The 16,034-nt window shown below is 50.1% G+C and overlaps 7 protein-coding genes across 8 annotated transcripts; 3 read left to right on the top strand and 4 right to left on the bottom strand.

Moving 5' to 3' along the window:
• Positions 1-266: 266 nt before the first annotated feature.
• Positions 267-1,767, bottom strand: PV09_00654 (uncharacterized protein; the record flags this gene model as incomplete). Its single annotated transcript, XM_016353424.1, has 2 exons — positions 267-1,045; positions 1,104-1,767. 2 exons carry the CDS (start codon positions 1,765-1,767, stop codon positions 267-269), a joined length of 1,443 nt encoding a protein of 480 aa, XP_016218577.1.
• Positions 1,768-2,305: 538 nt separating this feature from the next.
• On the bottom strand, positions 2,306-4,126 carry PV09_00653 (the record flags this gene model as incomplete). 2 transcript variants are annotated; one of them, XM_016353423.1, is made up of 5 exons in its annotated part: positions 3,903-4,126; positions 3,742-3,778; positions 3,498-3,678; positions 2,483-3,445; positions 2,391-2,432 (listed from the first exon to the last, which is right to left on the bottom strand). In XM_016353423.1, exons 2-5 carry the CDS (start codon positions 3,750-3,752, stop codon positions 2,391-2,393), a joined length of 1,197 nt encoding a protein of 398 aa, XP_016218576.1. In that variant the 5' UTR covers positions 3,753-3,778; positions 3,903-4,126. The 2 variants fall into 2 exon arrangements, with proteins under 2 accessions (XP_016218575.1, XP_016218576.1); XM_016353422.1 differs by having other exon boundaries at positions 2,306-2,432; positions 3,742-4,126.
• A 1,276-nt stretch (positions 4,127-5,402) lies between these two features.
• PV09_00652 (uncharacterized protein) lies at positions 5,403-6,880 on the bottom strand. The gene has a single exon (XM_016353421.1). The coding sequence runs from the start codon at positions 6,816-6,818 to the stop codon at positions 5,544-5,546; it is 1,275 nt and encodes a 424-aa protein (XP_016218574.1). The 5' UTR covers positions 6,819-6,880; the 3' UTR covers positions 5,403-5,543.
• A 143-nt stretch (positions 6,881-7,023) lies between these two features.
• On the top strand, positions 7,024-10,094 carry PV09_00651 (uncharacterized protein). Its single transcript, XM_016353420.1, has 3 exons — positions 7,024-7,423; positions 7,484-9,176; positions 9,233-10,094. The coding sequence occupies exons 1-3, from the start codon at positions 7,151-7,153 to the stop codon at positions 9,820-9,822; spliced, it is 2,556 nt and encodes an 851-aa protein (XP_016218573.1). The 5' UTR covers positions 7,024-7,150; the 3' UTR covers positions 9,823-10,094.
• PV09_00650 (urease) lies at positions 9,832-13,016 on the bottom strand. Its single transcript, XM_016353419.1, has 4 exons — positions 12,860-13,016; positions 12,717-12,803; positions 10,298-12,666; positions 9,832-10,226 (listed from the first exon to the last, which is right to left on the bottom strand). The coding sequence occupies exons 3-4, from the start codon at positions 12,554-12,556 to the stop codon at positions 10,146-10,148; spliced, it is 2,340 nt and encodes a 779-aa protein (XP_016218572.1). The 5' UTR covers positions 12,557-12,666; positions 12,717-12,803; positions 12,860-13,016; the 3' UTR covers positions 9,832-10,145.
• Positions 12,572-13,128, top strand: PV09_00649 (uncharacterized protein; the record flags this gene model as incomplete). Its single annotated transcript, XM_016353418.1, has 2 exons — positions 12,572-12,605; positions 12,728-13,128. The coding sequence occupies 2 exons, from the start codon at positions 12,572-12,574 to the stop codon at positions 13,126-13,128; spliced, it is 435 nt and encodes a 144-aa protein (XP_016218571.1).
• A 155-nt stretch (positions 13,129-13,283) lies between these two features.
• On the top strand, positions 13,284-15,104 carry PV09_00648 (uncharacterized protein). Its single transcript, XM_016353417.1, has one exon. It carries the CDS (start codon positions 14,122-14,124, stop codon positions 14,704-14,706), a length of 585 nt encoding a protein of 194 aa, XP_016218570.1. The 5' UTR covers positions 13,284-14,121; the 3' UTR covers positions 14,707-15,104.
• The last annotated feature ends 930 nt before the right edge of the window (positions 15,105-16,034 follow it).

Raw genomic sequence — 16,034 nt, 5'->3', positions numbered from 1 at the left:
GTGATCAGCACCAATGCTGTCATATCTGTGTAACATGGGCGTCTCTATCGGCGATTGCAAGCTAATCGGAAAAGTCCTTCACATCGGCATCGCTGATGGCGATGGCGAGTCTGGACCGTCGCCCTGCATTCGCTTAAATTCGGGACGGACTACGTCTGCGTTTCTGGGGACTCAGAGGTGCGGCAGAACTATCGAAAATTCAAAGGTACAAGCCTATAATGCAAAGCCCAGATTAGAGTCAAGATGACATTGGCCCGACCCGCGATTCAGTATTCCCAGCCGTCGACCACCGGACTCCATCCGACATTACTTCGATCCCATATCTCTTTGACGCGTCTAATTTCGCGAATCTGTTCATCATTATATATGTCGCGCATGTCCTGACCAGCTCGTGCGTTGTTCACATAACCCCAGCTCGATCTGCCTTCAGCTCTGTCCTTCGCCCTCATGGCCTCGATCACTCTGATCCCAAACTCGTCTGCTTCGCTTTTCTCGTCCGGGTCTTTGTACCATGCCAACGCTTGCACGAAGTGGCTTCGGCCTCGACCAAAATGAAAATCACCGGCTGAGGAGAGCCCCTTCTGAGATATACTTGTGACAAAGGCAATGCTGTTCGCGCGACTTGCGAGGTTGTCATCTGTGAAACAGCGCCATTTCTCATATGCTTGTTTGATACCTGCTTCATCTACCTCTTCGAGTATTGCACTGTAGAACTCTTTGACATCACCATGTTTGTTCAGAGCTTCACTTGCGCTATTGAATGTTGCAAACTCCTTCGGCACTTCAACAATATTGATCGAGCGTTTCATGACTTCCTCGTTTAAGGTATGTCTACAAATCTCTTCAGCGTCTTTCGATGGTCCAAAGTAAATGAGCGAAAGTAGGAGAATTGGTATGCGAGGCTGCGGCGCTGTTGGCGGCGCGCGCACGAAAAATAGTGCCATGCTCAATTGAGGAGGTGGTGGTTGAAGAGACAGATAAGTCTGAGCGGCGAGTGCAACAGCATCAAGAGGGAACATAATAGTGCGTGACCATATTTGACCGTCTGTTTGGAGTAAGCGTTGCGATAATTCCATGAGCATTCCATGATGATAGACATTCACCTGTTAGATTTAGATCACGAATTTTCCATGCCTTCAGCTTCATACTCGTGATAACACCCAAGCCATGTCCCGCACCGCAGAGAGTGTTGAAAAGCCGTGCACGAGAGCTCTCCGTCGAGCTTTCAGAAAGTGAAATCTCCCTAAGCTCGGATCCGTCGTCCATGCTGAAGGGAACGATGTCGATCGACTTGATGCAGTCCACACCCAGTCCGTGAAGCCCGACTAGTGGATGATTTAGGCCACCGATCAAGGAGCCGATCATGCCAACAGCGTTTGAATTCGGAAAGCAGGTGTACCAGCCCTGAGCTGAAAGCGACTTTAGCACGTCGCCGGCCACACAGCCTCCAGATACGGTCACCTCTCCTCGCTCTTCGTCGAGATGGACGTCCTTGAACTCTGACATGGAAAGATATATAGTTCTTGATGAAATAGGAAGAAAGGATCCGTGAGCCCCAGCGACCGGCACGACCTTGAGATTATGTTTGGCGGCATACTTGATGACTTTGGTGATATCTTCTGCAATTGCAGGCGTGGCGATGGCATGTGGAAGAGATATGTTCATTGATGACCATCGTGATATAAGACGATCAAAGACGTCTCCATCATGAGGAGTATAAACCCGACATGAAGGTCCAAGCTCCAGTGCAATGTTGCTGATTTCCATTGTCAAAATCATTCACACCCTGAAGGGCTAACATCTGATTCTAATCCTTTACGCGAGGTCTCTTTCAAACATATATTTGTGCAATAACTACGTAGTACTCCGATCTGACACATCCTTGCTAAGCTTATGTCAGATCTTTTCAATTAGGCAACACATAAGATCTTACCTCACTTAGTATTTCAGTGCCTTACCTGTTCTATTCGATCGAGTATTTTTGTGAGTTGATGAAAGGGTTCGGTCCAAGAAAATAAGCAGACATCTATCGCAGGGAGAGACGAAAGTGGTCTCGCTTCTTTACAATGTACGGCTGTGAAGAAAAAGGTGGATGCAGTTGTAGGATTTGCAACCCCTGCTAATGTTCGACTAGGTTCGTCTTACGAAGAAGTAGTGGAATCTACCTCTTTATGCAATGCAGGTCCCTCCTGACTAGGTATATAAAGTGCTGGCTTTGAACATATATCCTCTTGATCGTCCTTGGTGATTAGGACCGATTAATTTCACGCAAAGTGGGACTAGATCGGATTATACTGCAGCATACTGTTTCAGAGAGGCGTAAAGTTACTCGTTGTTAAATTTTTTATCTACTGAGAAACTACATCGTACACATGTGTTCAATAATCAAGCTATAGCTGCTCGTTCACGAACAGGCCCGCCATGCCTTGTCCCTGCGTATGGATTAGTAGGAAGTTCGACGCTGATGCACGACATAACTTACGGTTCCGATGCACATTGAAGTCAGGAGGATCTTCTTCTTCTGCCTTCTGCACTCGCTCAAGCCAGTAACGATCTGTCGTGCGCCGGTAGCTCCTAGAGGATGACCCAGCGCAATGGCACCACCACGAATGTTCATCTTTGTGTGATCAATGTTGAGTTTGTTCAGGCAGTACACGGCCATAGACGCAAAAGCCTCGTTCAACTCAATGACATCGACGTCGTCCAGGGTGATCTGGAGCTTCTTGAGTAACTTTGGAATAGCGATTGAAGGTCCGATTCCCATGATGCGCGGAGCCAGACCAGCAACGGTGGCATTGACGAACTTAGCCATGATTGGTTGGCCGAGACGCTCAGCCATGGATCTTCGCATAAGCAGGACGGCTGCGGCACCGTCGGTCACCTGCGACGAATTGCCACCAGTCGATCTGTTACCGAACTGTGGGAAAGCAGGACGAATCTTCGAAAGCGCCTCGTAGGTAGTACCCCATCTTGGACCCTCATCCTTGGTCAGAGTGACCGTCTTCATCTCACCAGTCTTCGGGTCCTTGATCTCAGTGGTGATGGGGACAATCTCATCATCGAACCAACCTTCCTTTTGGGCAATCTCTGCTCTCCTGTAGGACTCGTAAGCGTATCTGTCCTGCATTTCTCTAGTGATGTTAAAGTCGCTGCCAACGTTCTCAGATGTTTGACCCATAGGTTGCATGCAGTCCGCAGCATCCTGGTTCTGCAGAATCTCCTCGGCGAATGGCCGATTGAGGCGGTCGCCACCGAAGGTCATCGATTCTGCGCCAAGTGCCAGACCACAATCAATGCTACCCAGAGTGATCTGGTTTGCAATATCCTGCACTGCCTTCAGGCCAGATGAGCAGAAACGATTTACTGAGGATGCACCGGCGGTGTTGGGAATGCCAGCAGCAAGAGACGCAGCTCGAATATAGTACGCCGCTTTGGCGTCATTGACCTGAATACAGTTAATCTCCTTCTCCAATCCAACTCTTTAGGTTCAATCTCACATTGCCCAAGCAAACATCTTCGATCAGCGCAGGGTCCATGTTCATCCGTTGCACCACCTCTTTCAGTAGCTTGTAGACTATGGCATCGAGCGGGGTATCTTTGAAACCGCCCTTTCCGCCTTTGCATAATGGCGTGCGGATGGCAAGCGTGATAACGACATCGTCTGGGTTTTTGGATGTTCTATTGCATTGTTAGAAGAGATAGATCCTAGACTACCGTCTGACAGAGTGTGGGGTAGCATACATTTGATCCATTGGGCTCTTGCTGCCAACGAGCTGCTCTGCAAATTGTCTTAGTCGTTCAGTCATTTCGAATTATCTTTATGATTGATCGAAGTAAGATTCGAGATATCAAAGAGAATGGGTGGTCAAGTGCGGAGAAACGTGAAGGCGAAGATGAGCTACCTTTATGAACCAATACGTCAATGCCTCGGCACTTTGCAAACGGCCATTCCTGTTTTACGTACCAAGCTGCACGGCCTCGGGAACTTCGTGTTTTTCATTCACTAATCACCAGGATTTGCCTCTATGCACCTAAGTGAATGGCTCGATATTGCATTTACGTTTTGAGCTTTGCCCATGAGTTGCCTGATCGAATCGGATCTGCTGCATCCTTCATGGATTCGAACATGGTTCAACACCCGCGAAACCACCATGTTTTGTTTTCCTCGTGGAACCTGGACCTTGTTTTAGTGTTCAGAATATACTACAGGAGCCTAGAATCTCGCGCAAAGGCTACGTTAGCGATATTGAGTCCTTTTCATCACGAAATTACCCAAAAAAGGAGGAGGCGAGGGGCTCGATGGTTTGCTGGATTAGGAATAGTTAGTTCTATTTTGCGGTAAGGCTGAAGTCAAGCCTTATTCGAGGCCGTTTCTCAACCCTATTCTTTCGTCCTAAAGTTCATGATAATAAAAAGCTTCGTCGACCGCGCAAAATGATGCCTGAAGTTCCGAAGGAGTGTATTGAGCATGTTATTTCTTGACCCCTCAGCAACCAATGTTTGAATTCTCTAAGGTCAATAATTGCCAGCGTTCATCTCAACTCCAATTTCGGTTTCAAGGCCGCTTATCCACTCTCTTCAACCTCTCTGCGTTAGCACAATTACTTTATCTGCTATTGGATTTCAATTTTTTGTGCATATAGTACACCATCAAGGAGTTTGAGAGCTCTGCTTATGAGCTAAGCACTCTATGCGTCTCGTCCTGTAATTTCTACTGTCAATCATTAGCTAATACACCATTCTTCCTTAGCGTCATCCAATGTGATTGCAGATATGACAAGAGTTTAATAGGAATGGGTATCTCAAAAAAATCTTCAAGGAAATACCATTCACCGCTGCATCTTTCGATTCTTGACCTGCCTTTCGCAAAATTTTAGAGTGTTCTTGTCATAGTCGTCCAGTAAAATTATCGGGATACAGTGGCGCCAATTCTGATAAGTTCTAGAACACGTGGTGTTTTCAGATTCTAAGATCTGGAAAAAAGGTCTAGCTACTGTAAGGTAGTACCAAAGAACATGGGTATGACCAGGCATGACTGCGTCGTCTCCGTCGAACAATGCGTAGACACGTTCACTCGTGAGTGCCCTAAAAATTTAGCGAATTTTCAAGCTTCTGACCGCTATATGAAGCCGCTGCGTTTGCGATTTTACGCAGACAGATTGTACCGAGTTTTTCAGAGCTGGGATGTAAACAGGTGGGAAAATTGAGACGTGTTATTAGTTGTCAGCAGCTGCTCAGCAGAAAAGTGAACCCGTGGCTAGATTCACCTACGCATATGCCTTGCGCGTAACTCTTTGAGACACAAAAATCAAGTGAATACGACGCAAGTGATAGGTGTTGATTTAGGAACTGATCACACTGCGAAATTGAAGCAAAAGACTGCTGAAGAACTCTGGTCAAGACGAGCGGGAATAAGGATATATATTGCGATGTCACCAATTCGACTGCTAAGAACCATGCTTTGCTCGGCTGCTCTCAAATCGCGGAGAATATGCCGTGAATATGGACATGTGGACGTCAGAAGCGCTCTGGAGGTCATGTCTTCAACCAACTTGAATGTTCTGATTCTCCTTGGGTTCCTTTAGCACAAACAACTCATGCGGGATGGTGTCGACATTCGACTCTGGACCACCCCAAAACACCTTCCAGTGATTTGATCCAGCCTCTTTATCTGGCTTTAGCATAGGACACTCTTTGAAAACTCTCATCCATAAGCGTCTCATTAACCTTGGCGTAATCCTATGACCTCGATCCTTGCCTTTAATGTTCTTATTCAAAGTTTGCACTCGCAATTCATCCTCGAGCACTGTCTCAAATGCGCTATCCACGGCATTTTTGTCATCGAGCCATGCATCATCCGCGGCCCAGTACCCTCTGTTTCGCTCGTCACCTGCGAGGGCAAGTATCTTTTCTTTCTTTGAAGCAGCTGGGTTGCAATTCGAAAAGGAGTCCAAATAAAAGTGCTCGCCAAAGTCGTCACTGATGTGCACGAGCTTTTCGAGATCGCTGGATGTTAGAGCGAGTGGGCGTCCATCAGGCGCTCTTCTCCGTGGTTTGCATCCTTCCCATGGGATCTTTCCTGTAGCTAGCCCCTGAAGATGGAGCCATTGGTGCTCTTGTAGAGGCGTCAAAATTGCGTCAATGAGTTTTGTGTATTGTTTCTTGATCATGTTTTTGACCCGCTTGCGTGGCATTGGGCGACCCCATGAATTCGTTGCCGGGATGGCGATACGTTTACTTAACTTTGTGCGCTCGCTAGCAATATCACTCTCTAGTTGACTTTGTACAATGGCCTTAAGCTTGGAGTATCGGTCCGAGATAGTGTATACAATGGTATCACCTGTGACGCTTTTTGGTGGTTCTAGAGCATCAGGTACGGGCACTGTAGTGATATCCCTTGTTTGAGTCCGCGGTGCTCCCACCACATCAGGGACAAGCAACGTTCGCAGCATCTCGTACCGCCTGGGCCCATCTCGTCCATATGTGTAACGAAGAATGCGCATCAACGGCTTGATTTCGCCTTCGTTGGCACGGATGAGTTGTGAAAGGCCTTTGTAGCCTTTTCGCAACGCTTGTTCTAATTTGACCTTCGCATCTTTCGCAAATGCTTCATCGCCGTAGACGGCACGACGGAGCAGAGGGTTCCCACGGCGAGCAGCATTCTTGAATCGGTGCTTGATATACTGCTTGAAGTACACTTGAGAAGCTGGATCGGGAAGATAGGTGCACTCGCGCAGCAGCGCTCGGAACAGGTGAATTGAACTCTCCACGTACTGTTGTCGCGTGACAAACCGGTACTTCGCAGCCGCCAACGACATCTACTCCCTCGAGCAAATGGGAAAGCCAAAGGAACAAAAAGAAAGAAACGATCAGCTTGAACAGGTCGCGATGAAGTAGGAGCAAGAGAAATGATCGGGAGTGAAGCCGCAGCTAGACCCAATTGGGTTTGATTGGAGTCAAGCGCGTGAATGAAACAAGACTGTGGCTTGACCCGCGCACCGCGTCTTCGCTTCGCGACCTACACCAAATCTCCGCACGCTGCATCAGCTCTTTGTCGCCGTCCAAGCCAACGCTTCCGATAATTGGCATGAATATTATCGCATAGACCCTCAAGAGCATCGCATCGCATGTCGTTGGGATCGCGCAGCAGATGTCGACGACGATAGAAGTGCCTGCAGCCGCCCATCACAATCCCCAACCGCTCCCCCTCTCGTCACACTCGCACGCCATGCAGCCTTCACATTCGCAGCCTGGGCCACCCATGTCCTCCTTTGATGGAAGGCCGTCATCATTCTCGTCGCAACCCGCGTCATACAGCCAGCCAGTCATCTATCAACAGGCGTCGCAAAGCTTCCCGGCCAGCTACCGGCCGATAAATGGCCATGCTGCGCCAACTCTTATGGACCCGTCGCAAATCTATACCGTACGCGCAACCTTGCGCCCGCCCATATTCATGATAATGCGCTAACATATGAAAACGCAGGCTGTTTACTCAGGTGTGCAAGTGTACGAAATGGAGGTCAATGGCATTGCCGTGATGCGAAGGAGGTCTGATTCATGGCTCAACGCTACCCAAATATTAAAAGTCGCCGGTGTCGACAAAGGCAAGCGCACAAAGGTTCTGGAGAAAGAAATTTTGAGCGGCGAACACGAGAAGGTCCAAGGCGGCTATGGCAAGTACCAAGGGACTTGGATCAACTACCGGCGTGGCCGAGAATTCTGTAGACAATATGGTGTCGAGGAGCTTTTGCGGCCGCTCCTGGACTATGACATGAGCTCCGACGGCAGTGGTCAACCAGGCCAGGGCATTGAAACGCCTACAAAGGAACAAGCGATGGCAGCGAACAGAAAGCGCTTCTACACACAGACAGTTGATGGGCGACAGAGTGTCGGGAGCGCCGGCACGTTCTTTCAAAATATTTCGTCCACTGCTTCAAATGCACTTGCCGCCATGAACAAAGCTGCTCGCTACAATTCCCCTGCGCCACGTCCAGGAAGCGCTACCCATGGCCGACCCAGTCATATGCCACCGAGAAATTCACAGCAATCAATTTTAGGTAGCCAGGAGTCTTTCCGGTCAAATAGCCAGCAAAGCGCACCCGGACTTGGGCGGGAACCCAGCTTTGGCGCGATGTCAGACTCAGCGTATGTGACACAAAATATCCACTCGGGAGAAACCGACAGCCAGGAGCCGCCCAGAAAGCGTATGAAGCCCATGAGTCCCGAGAAATCATTTTCGCAACGCAACGGTGCACTGGATACGGTCACCCGCGAGGGAACGCCAACAGAGGCTGGTGAGTCTTTCATTTATCAACAAGCAGCTAGTCAAGGACCTATTCCTGACGGAGAGATAACTTCGGCGCTCCCTCCTTTGCCGCATCCTGGTGATCAAGCGTCCGAGAGTAAGCAAGCCTTAATTTTGGATCTGTTCACCGATAGCAGTACGACGGACTTCAGTAATCACCCAGCCATAAAGCAGTTGTCGGGCGCTGACTTGGATTTGCCCCTTGACCAATCTGCGAACACTGCGCTCCACTGGGCAGCAACATTGGCAAGAGTGCCCCTCATGCGTTTGCTAATATCAAGAGGTGCAAGCATATTTCGAGGCAATATCGCCGGAGAGACGCCGCTCATGGCTGCGGTGCAAGTCAACAATAACCTGGATCACAGCTCCTTTCCGGAACTGCTCGAAATACTTGCACCACTCATCGAAGTCCGTGATGCAAAGGGCCGCACAATTTTGCATCATATTGCCGTGGCTTGTGGCATCAAAGGTCGAGCTGCGTCATCTAAGTATTACCTTGAAGCCCTACTTGAATTTCTCGTCCGCAATAACCCATCTGCCATTCAAGCTGCAGCGGATCCATCAAGCGGTATGCCGAAAACAATCGGACTCATGCGATTTATGAGTGAAATGGTCAATGCCCGAGACATATCTGGTAATACTGCACTTAATCTCGTTTCACGCATAGGTAATCGTAGTATCATCCAGCAGCTCCTCGAAGTACAGGCCGATCCAACTATCCCAAATTACAAAGGTCTTCGGCCAATTGATTTCGGCGTCACGGGTGACGGCGAAATCACTTCAAGTCAGTTGGGCAGTCAGCCCATCGTAGAGAGTCCTGGAAAAGCTCGCAATAGCAAGATTGATGAAATCAGTCGCGAAATCATGCCCTGTAAGATATATAGTACTCATCTCACAAGATGTTCAAGATACTGACCACGCACCCAGCTCTCACGTCTTCAATCCAGGAAGCACATTCGCAGTTCTCAGCAGAGCTGCGTATCATTCAAGACCGCATCGACGCGCACACGGCCAGCGTGCGTGAGATCTCTAACCAGCAGAAGCAGCTTTCTGCCGAAATTGAGCGTATCCAGGCAAAAAAGCGGCAACGCGAGGAGCGCCGCCAAAAGATCGAGAACTTACGCCGCGCTGTCAGCGAGATGCGTGAGCGCAGCAAGCAAAACGCTCAATTGGTTGGCGACATCAAGCTTGGTGATGCCGATAAAGAGTTTGGCGGCGACGATCCGACAGACGGTGCCGGTGCCGGTCCGCAGACGTTGATGGCGCGGTGTGCGGCCTACAGTGCCCTCAATCAACGGCTAAATCAGCACCTACAGCAGCTCAGGGCACGTGATAGCGAGCTAGAGGCGAAGTATCGGCGGGTAATCGCGCTATGCACTGGCGTGCCTGAAGACAGCGTTGACGGTGTGTTGCAGCAGTTGGTGCAGGCAGTAGAGAGCGAAGGGGATCCATCGAGTAATGGCAACGACGTAGGAAGGGTGAGGGAATTCTTAAGAAGAGTGGAGATGGTGATATGATCTATTTCTGCTTGGGCGCCGCATGGATCTGGGCGTTTGCTTGTTCGCATTGCAAAGCCTGAAATTAGGACAGCATGATGACGATGACGACTCTTTGCATTCTTTCATGTGCATCTCTGAGTTGTAAAGCTTTGTAGGTGACTATCGAATGCTCTCTTCGGATGTAAAAATGAGGCATGTGTGGTATAGTCGACGCCAATGTGTATACTCAATCTGAAAGAAACACTTATTTGTAGGAAAAATGGCTCGTTTACACGCGCGCATCACATGTGGATTATATATAACCGCCCAACGGCAAAAGACACGTCAACGCTACAGCGGCCTCAGTACACAAAGTAGGCTTGAGAAAGCGGTAGCGATTCTGCCGGTTCCGCCGCGCATACCATGCCATCCGCTTTGACGATCTGTTCGCAACGTTAGCGTCTTCTTCCAATGGGCAAAAGAAAATTCTTTGTCGGAAAGTAGAAAGACGTACGTATCGTTCGGGATCCACTTCCATCTTCGGCATGACGTCGTTGTACTTCATTTCCTTCTTGGTGATCTTTCTGCAGTTTCTGACGGCCTCAACGCGCTTTCGTAGATTGTAGGACTTCACCGAACCGTTGTCCAACGACGCCTTGGACACCCAGGTGATGCTTGTCGAGGGCACCATGGGCGCGAACATGGGACGCATGATGATTGGTTCGACGGTCGGAATCGAAGCGTTCGGATCGCCCATCTGCGCGTACGAGATCATGCCACTCTTGATCACAAGCTTAGGTTTGACGCCAAAGTTTCGTGGCTCCCAGACGACAAGATCGGCGAGTTTGCCTATCTCGACGCTCCCGATAAGGTGGCTCATGCCCTGAGCAATGGCTGGATTGATAGTGTACTTGCTGATGTAGCGCTTCACCCTGAAGTTATCTGCTCCCGTCCCTTCGTCTTCTTTTAAGAATCCACGTTGAACCTTGTTCTTATGTGCTGTATTCCACGTGCGGAGGATGACTTCGCCGCAGCGGCCCATGGCCTGAGAGTCGGAGGACATCATGCTGATTGCGCCCAAGTCATGCAGCACATCCTCTGCGGCGATGGTCTCCGCCCGGATTCGAGACTCAGCAAAGGCCACATCTTCCGGGATATTCTTTGACAAGTGATGGCAAACCATCAGCATGTCCAGATGCTCGTCCAAAGTGTTGCGCGTATACGGTCTCGTCGGGTTTGTAGAACTGGGTAGTACATTTGGATGCTCGACCACAGAGATGATGTCAGGGGCGTGGCCACCGCCTGCCCCCTCGGTATGGTATGTGTGGATAGCGCGGCCATTGATCGCTTTGATAGTCTGTTCGACAAAACCGGATTCATTCAGCGTGTCAGTGTGGATGAGAGTCTGCACATCGTACTCGTCGCACACGCTAAGACATGCGTCGATAGCCGCAGGCGTACTTCCCCAGTCCTCGTGGAGCTTGAGACCAACGACGCCCGCTTCACATTGCTCCCGCAAGGGCTTCTTCTCACTATCGTTGCCTTTACCTGTAATACCGAAATTGAGAGGCAGCTCGTCACAAGCCTGCAGCATTTGTCTGATATGCGTAGCTCCAGGCGTGCAGGTCGTGGCGTTTGTACCGGTGCTAGGACCCGTGCCTCCGCCTAGCATAGTGGTAATGCCTGAGCCAATTGCTTCATAAGCCTGCTGTGGACAGATGAAGTGGATATGGCTGTCAAAGCCTCCTGCTGTGACGATCTTTCCTTCGCCAGCAATGACATCTGTATTCACTCCGACAATCAAGTCTTTGTCCACTCCATGCATAATGTCAGGATTGCCTGCCTTGCCGATACCTTTGATCAAGCCATTCTTGATGCCAATGTCAGCTTTGTATATGCCTGACCAGTCAACAATCAATGCATTCGTGATGACTGTATCCAAAGATTCGGCATCTGAGCGTCCACCAGCCTGGCCCATGCCTTCACGAAGGGTCTTCCCCCCACCAAAAGCGCATTCGTCACCGTACTGCGTGAAGTCCTTCTCCACCTTAATCCACAGATCTGTAGCACCGAGTCTGACAAGGTCTCCAGTTGTTGGACCGTACATGCTCACATAGGCTTGTCTATCTAGACTGGCGCCATCAATGTGACCCAGGTCGCCGGCTGGCTCGGGCACATGGGCAAATCCGCCTTCCTGAAGCTTCTGAACGATACTGTCCGCAATGGAAAGGTCTTCGATATAACCGGTGGCCACGGAGTTGCCACCTTTGATGACTTGGTTGCCAGCTATCTGTACCAGAGTCACAGTCTTCGTGTCTCCCGGCTCAAATCGAACAGACGTGCCAGCGGCAATATCCAAACGGAAGCCATGTGCTCGTACGCGATCGAATTCGAGTTGAGGATTCACCTCAATGAAATGGTAGTGTGATCCAACTTGAATTGGTCTGTCGCCCTTGCTGACGACCTTAAGTTGTATCCTCTTGCGGCCTTCGTTCAGTCTGATTCTGCCCTTGACGGCGATGATTGCGCCAGGCTGCTTCTCGGGCTCGAATTCGGAGGGGTCTGGCATAGGGAACTTCTCCTGAGAAGGTATGGGCAGAAAACTACCGTACAGCGCCTTCTCAAGGTCTCCATCGTCGCTGCTGATTGGATAATGAACTGTGACGAGATATGTCCCGGTGGGAAATGTGCCTTCAATTTGCAACTCAGCAAGCGAGTTCACCACCGACGGCAAGACGTGTCTTCTTCCCAGCATGGTCTTGCCGATTTGCATAAGGTCGGCAACAGAATGATTGCCATCACGGACAAGCTGAAGGCTGTTAGTAAACGCTGCCCAATGGTGGGAGACAGACTTTCCTCCTGGAGATTGTTTGCTATGAGCGCCTAACCGATGTTAGCACACATCAATGATCCCGAAGAACAGGAAGTCTGACAGCTGCCTCAGCATGGTTCAACTTGACGCCTCTGGCCAGCCTCCTTTGTGCTAAGTGGCCTAATTGGGATATGACGAGCTTATCAAGCTTGCGGGTTGCCGTCGTCAGCTTCGAGTATGGCACACACGGGCTGAAAAATTCACCTCCTTCTGCTCAAGCTGCATATTTGCGTCTGAGCTGCGACGACACCTATACGTGCCTAATCGAGCAGTTGGATTCCGGCTACGACAACGACGACGACAGCGGCGGTGCAGAGGCCATAACTTCGACCTCGACGGTGGCAGATCACATCATGCTTTTCTCAAACAAGCTGTACCCCACAGCGGCGGACCCCGCAGATAAGAGCACGGCGAACAGCACGTATCTCATGCCATTGGTGCAAATAATCTTCCAATGCCCGAGCAAGGTATGAAGGCTCGACCAAGGACAGGGCTGGCGCAGAGGAACTCGATGCTCTCTTGCTCGATCTATATCGATTTGTACATTTCTTTCTCATCCGAGCACGACCAGCGCGTCTGCATCCAGCGAATCAGCGATTGCCAGCCCCCGAAGCGCCCCGACACACGTGACCCGAGCCCGATCTGGCCGTTCCTGTCCCAAGTCCGGAGTCCTGAAGCCGTTGACTCTCGTCTTCTTCGTCGCTTGATCTCGTACAGACAATCTCTTCAACGGCAAAACTCCACAGCAATGCCCTCGAAAATGCCGCCCCTGGCCTGTCCTCCGTCACGGCCCACCAAAAAACATACGTGAGGCCTCCGCCGATCCTGCCGAAACGAAGCAGACGAAAGGCCCAAGCGCACGGTTTGAAACGTGCAGCCATACCTTGACGGGACTAGAAACTCGGTTCCCTTCCCGTTGCTGACTGTTGGCACTCAACTTTGAAACAACAGATCTTCCATCACGCCCGATTTATCGCTCGTCTGACGGCACCCCTTTCCTGACACTGTTTGGACCCTACCTTGCGCGACTGTCCCCGCTCTTCGCTTGTCTCTATCTCGCCCTGTCGCGTGATTCTCAGGCTTCGAAGGCTTTGAGAACGAAAGGCCCGCAAACACTTCGGACGGCTCCAACGGTTGAGAGCCCTGAAAATCGGCTGCTGGACAGTTCCGCAACTTCCGCTGAAAAACTGTACGGCTGGTGCCGCGATGAGGCTGAACAAGGGGGTGTCGTTGATCTAAATTTCAACTGCCCAGACGCCAGCCCATGACACGGAGGGATTGACAGACAAAAGAGCCGTGAAACCTCTTCTTACATCACTTCTCTTCCTCCTTCGGATCCTTCTTGCAACGCATTCCTTCGCCTTACGCGTGTCTATTTGAGCTCCGGAAGGTCACGATAGACTACGCTCCTCATTCTTGCCTTCATTTTTACCATTGTGTCGTTCTTTCCATTACAATCCACAGTCATGCTTTTGTCCGCATCCAGCCTGGTGCTGCTTTCCCTTGCTTCATCAATCCTTGCTAAGACCGATCTTGCTGGCTGTACATCCACAGTTTCCGGGGCTTCCATTCTTTACTATGTTCCGGACACTGGCGAAATCTGCTCGATACTCGATTGCGGTGGTGGACGAGCGCCTCCAAAAACAGACGTGCCGGGATGTGCAGCGTACCAAGGAAGTGCTCCGTACATGCCCAGCTATCTTTCCGGTTTTGGGTCTACTGCCACCCTAACTTCGACTGGTCCAGTACCAACGACGGGTATTTTGACAGATTCAAGCATTCCCTCTCCGGCATCGACGTTGATTTCAATTGCTTCACCCGCAAGTCTGTTGGAAACGACTACGACTCTTAGCTTCGCATCGACAGCAAGCTTGGTAACATCATCTTTGATCTATGATACTTCCGTTGCCAGCTCTTCGGTGACCAAAGAGGCCGTAATCACTTCGGCATCTGCAGCCTCGACCGCAACCTCGAATGCTGCGGTACGAGCGAAAGATGGCAGGGAATTCATGGTGGCTGCCCTTGGTGCTGTGGCTGCTTTTGCTCTCTGAAAACACTTCCAAACCGACATCTGCCAATCTCATGTTTGACATAATCCATGGTATGCATCTGGCTTATGTGCCTACTTGCATGTCACAAGAATACTAGTGTGTAATGGGACAATGAAATCCACATGGATCGTCACGAAGGGCGGAATGAGTGGGCCAGAGAACAAAGGGCTTGCGGACGAAGCTAGACCTTATGAAATGCATACGTATGAGGATTTTGCACTCGAGTATTTACAGATACATCACGGGAGGGGGGAAGACGGCACCCTGACGTATGGAATATACGACGTTCTTCTACGTCATCATTGTCTGGGGACACAGTTGTTTAGCACATCGAGGTCCCTGGACTGGTAAATAGCAATCTCAATGGTCACGCACTGCCTCAAGTTCGACGGCAACTATCCCAAGTTCCTCTCATAATCTCCACTGTTAACGCAACGGTTGAACTGGCAATCCTCTTCGGAGACTTTGCGACTACGCTGACTGTAAGAAAATAAGGACTAGATTCGCCTCACAGTCACACTAGGCGGTGGCAAACACGCACCACGGCATCTTACACAGTCCTCAACCGATACATGTACCGTATTCAATCTCCAAACACGAATATCCCAATGCATGCTGAAAATCCTCGGAGCAATCATTTTTCGTTTGTTTTCATGACATTTTTCTCCGTAGATGCTTCTGTAGGAAAAGATCCAATTCATTCTCCAACAAATTTCAGATATAGTATCGATGGAAGCGCGTTGTCAACTGGGGGCTAACGACGGATCCTCCAGGTCGTACGCGTACTACATTGTTAAATTCTTCCAGGGCAAGGGCTCGACGAAGTGGTTTCTGGAGGCCCAGATTGGTCTACAAGCGCCCGAACTCACCTTGGGACTTCAATCTTACGCCTGTTTCTACTTTCTTTCCTGATTTTATTCACGATTTGTACTTTGGTCCAGACCTGTGCGCCTCAAGCACATTTCTGCCCGTCGCCTGAATATTCTGCCTCTTCGTACATGCCCGCCATCGTGTGCGAATGCATCATGTGCAAACGCAAACAACCTGGGTACTTCGTCCACAAGTACGCCGAGTATTCTGTTGGACCCTCTCCCGACCTTATGTTTCTGGATACTGCATGAGATTCTGGGAGGAAATCATTCTCCACCTCCATCGTCTACGGAATCGACACCGCCATATCGATGCAACAATGAATCCAAATCATCCCCAATTCGGCAGACATGGCCCGGCGCGGTGTCTACAACCGCGGCTACGACATCTTCGTCACAGCCGGCACACTCACGTTTCCAGTGCATGTTCAAATGCTCCAAACTTTCCCCCCCCCCCCC

This window comes from Verruconis gallopava, assembly GCF_000836295.1.
Source record: "Verruconis gallopava strain CBS 43764 unplaced genomic scaffold supercont1.2, whole genome shotgun sequence".
Classification (NCBI taxonomy): domain Eukaryota; kingdom Fungi; phylum Ascomycota; class Dothideomycetes; order Venturiales; family Sympoventuriaceae; genus Verruconis; species Verruconis gallopava.
The sequence above is the reverse complement of the archived record's forward strand: the minus strand, read 5'-3'. Positions and strand labels throughout refer to the sequence as shown.

Coding starts and splice junctions, on each gene's coding strand:
- PV09_00650 (XM_016353419.1), bottom strand. CDS start 12,556: ATGCAAATCGGCAAGACCATGCTGGGAAGAAGACACGTCTTGCCGTCG. Junction 10,227..10,297: donor AAGTGGATCCCGAACGATAC/GTACGTCTTTCT, acceptor CGTTGCGAACAG/ATCGTCAAAGCGGATGGCAT.
- PV09_00648 (XM_016353417.1), top strand. CDS start 14,122: ATGCTTTTGTCCGCATCCAGCCTGGTGCTGCTTTCCCTTGCTTCATCA.
- PV09_00651 (XM_016353420.1), top strand. CDS start 7,151: ATGTCGACGACGATAGAAGTGCCTGCAGCCGCCCATCACAATCCCCAA. Junction 7,424..7,483: donor ACCCGTCGCAAATCTATACC/GTACGCGCAACC, acceptor ATGAAAACGCAG/GCTGTTTACTCAGGTGTGCA. Junction 9,177..9,232: donor CAGTCGCGAAATCATGCCCT/GTAAGATATATA, acceptor CCACGCACCCAG/CTCTCACGTCTTCAATCCAG.
- PV09_00652 (XM_016353421.1), bottom strand. CDS start 6,818: ATGTCGTTGGCGGCTGCGAAGTACCGGTTTGTCACGCGACAACAGTAC.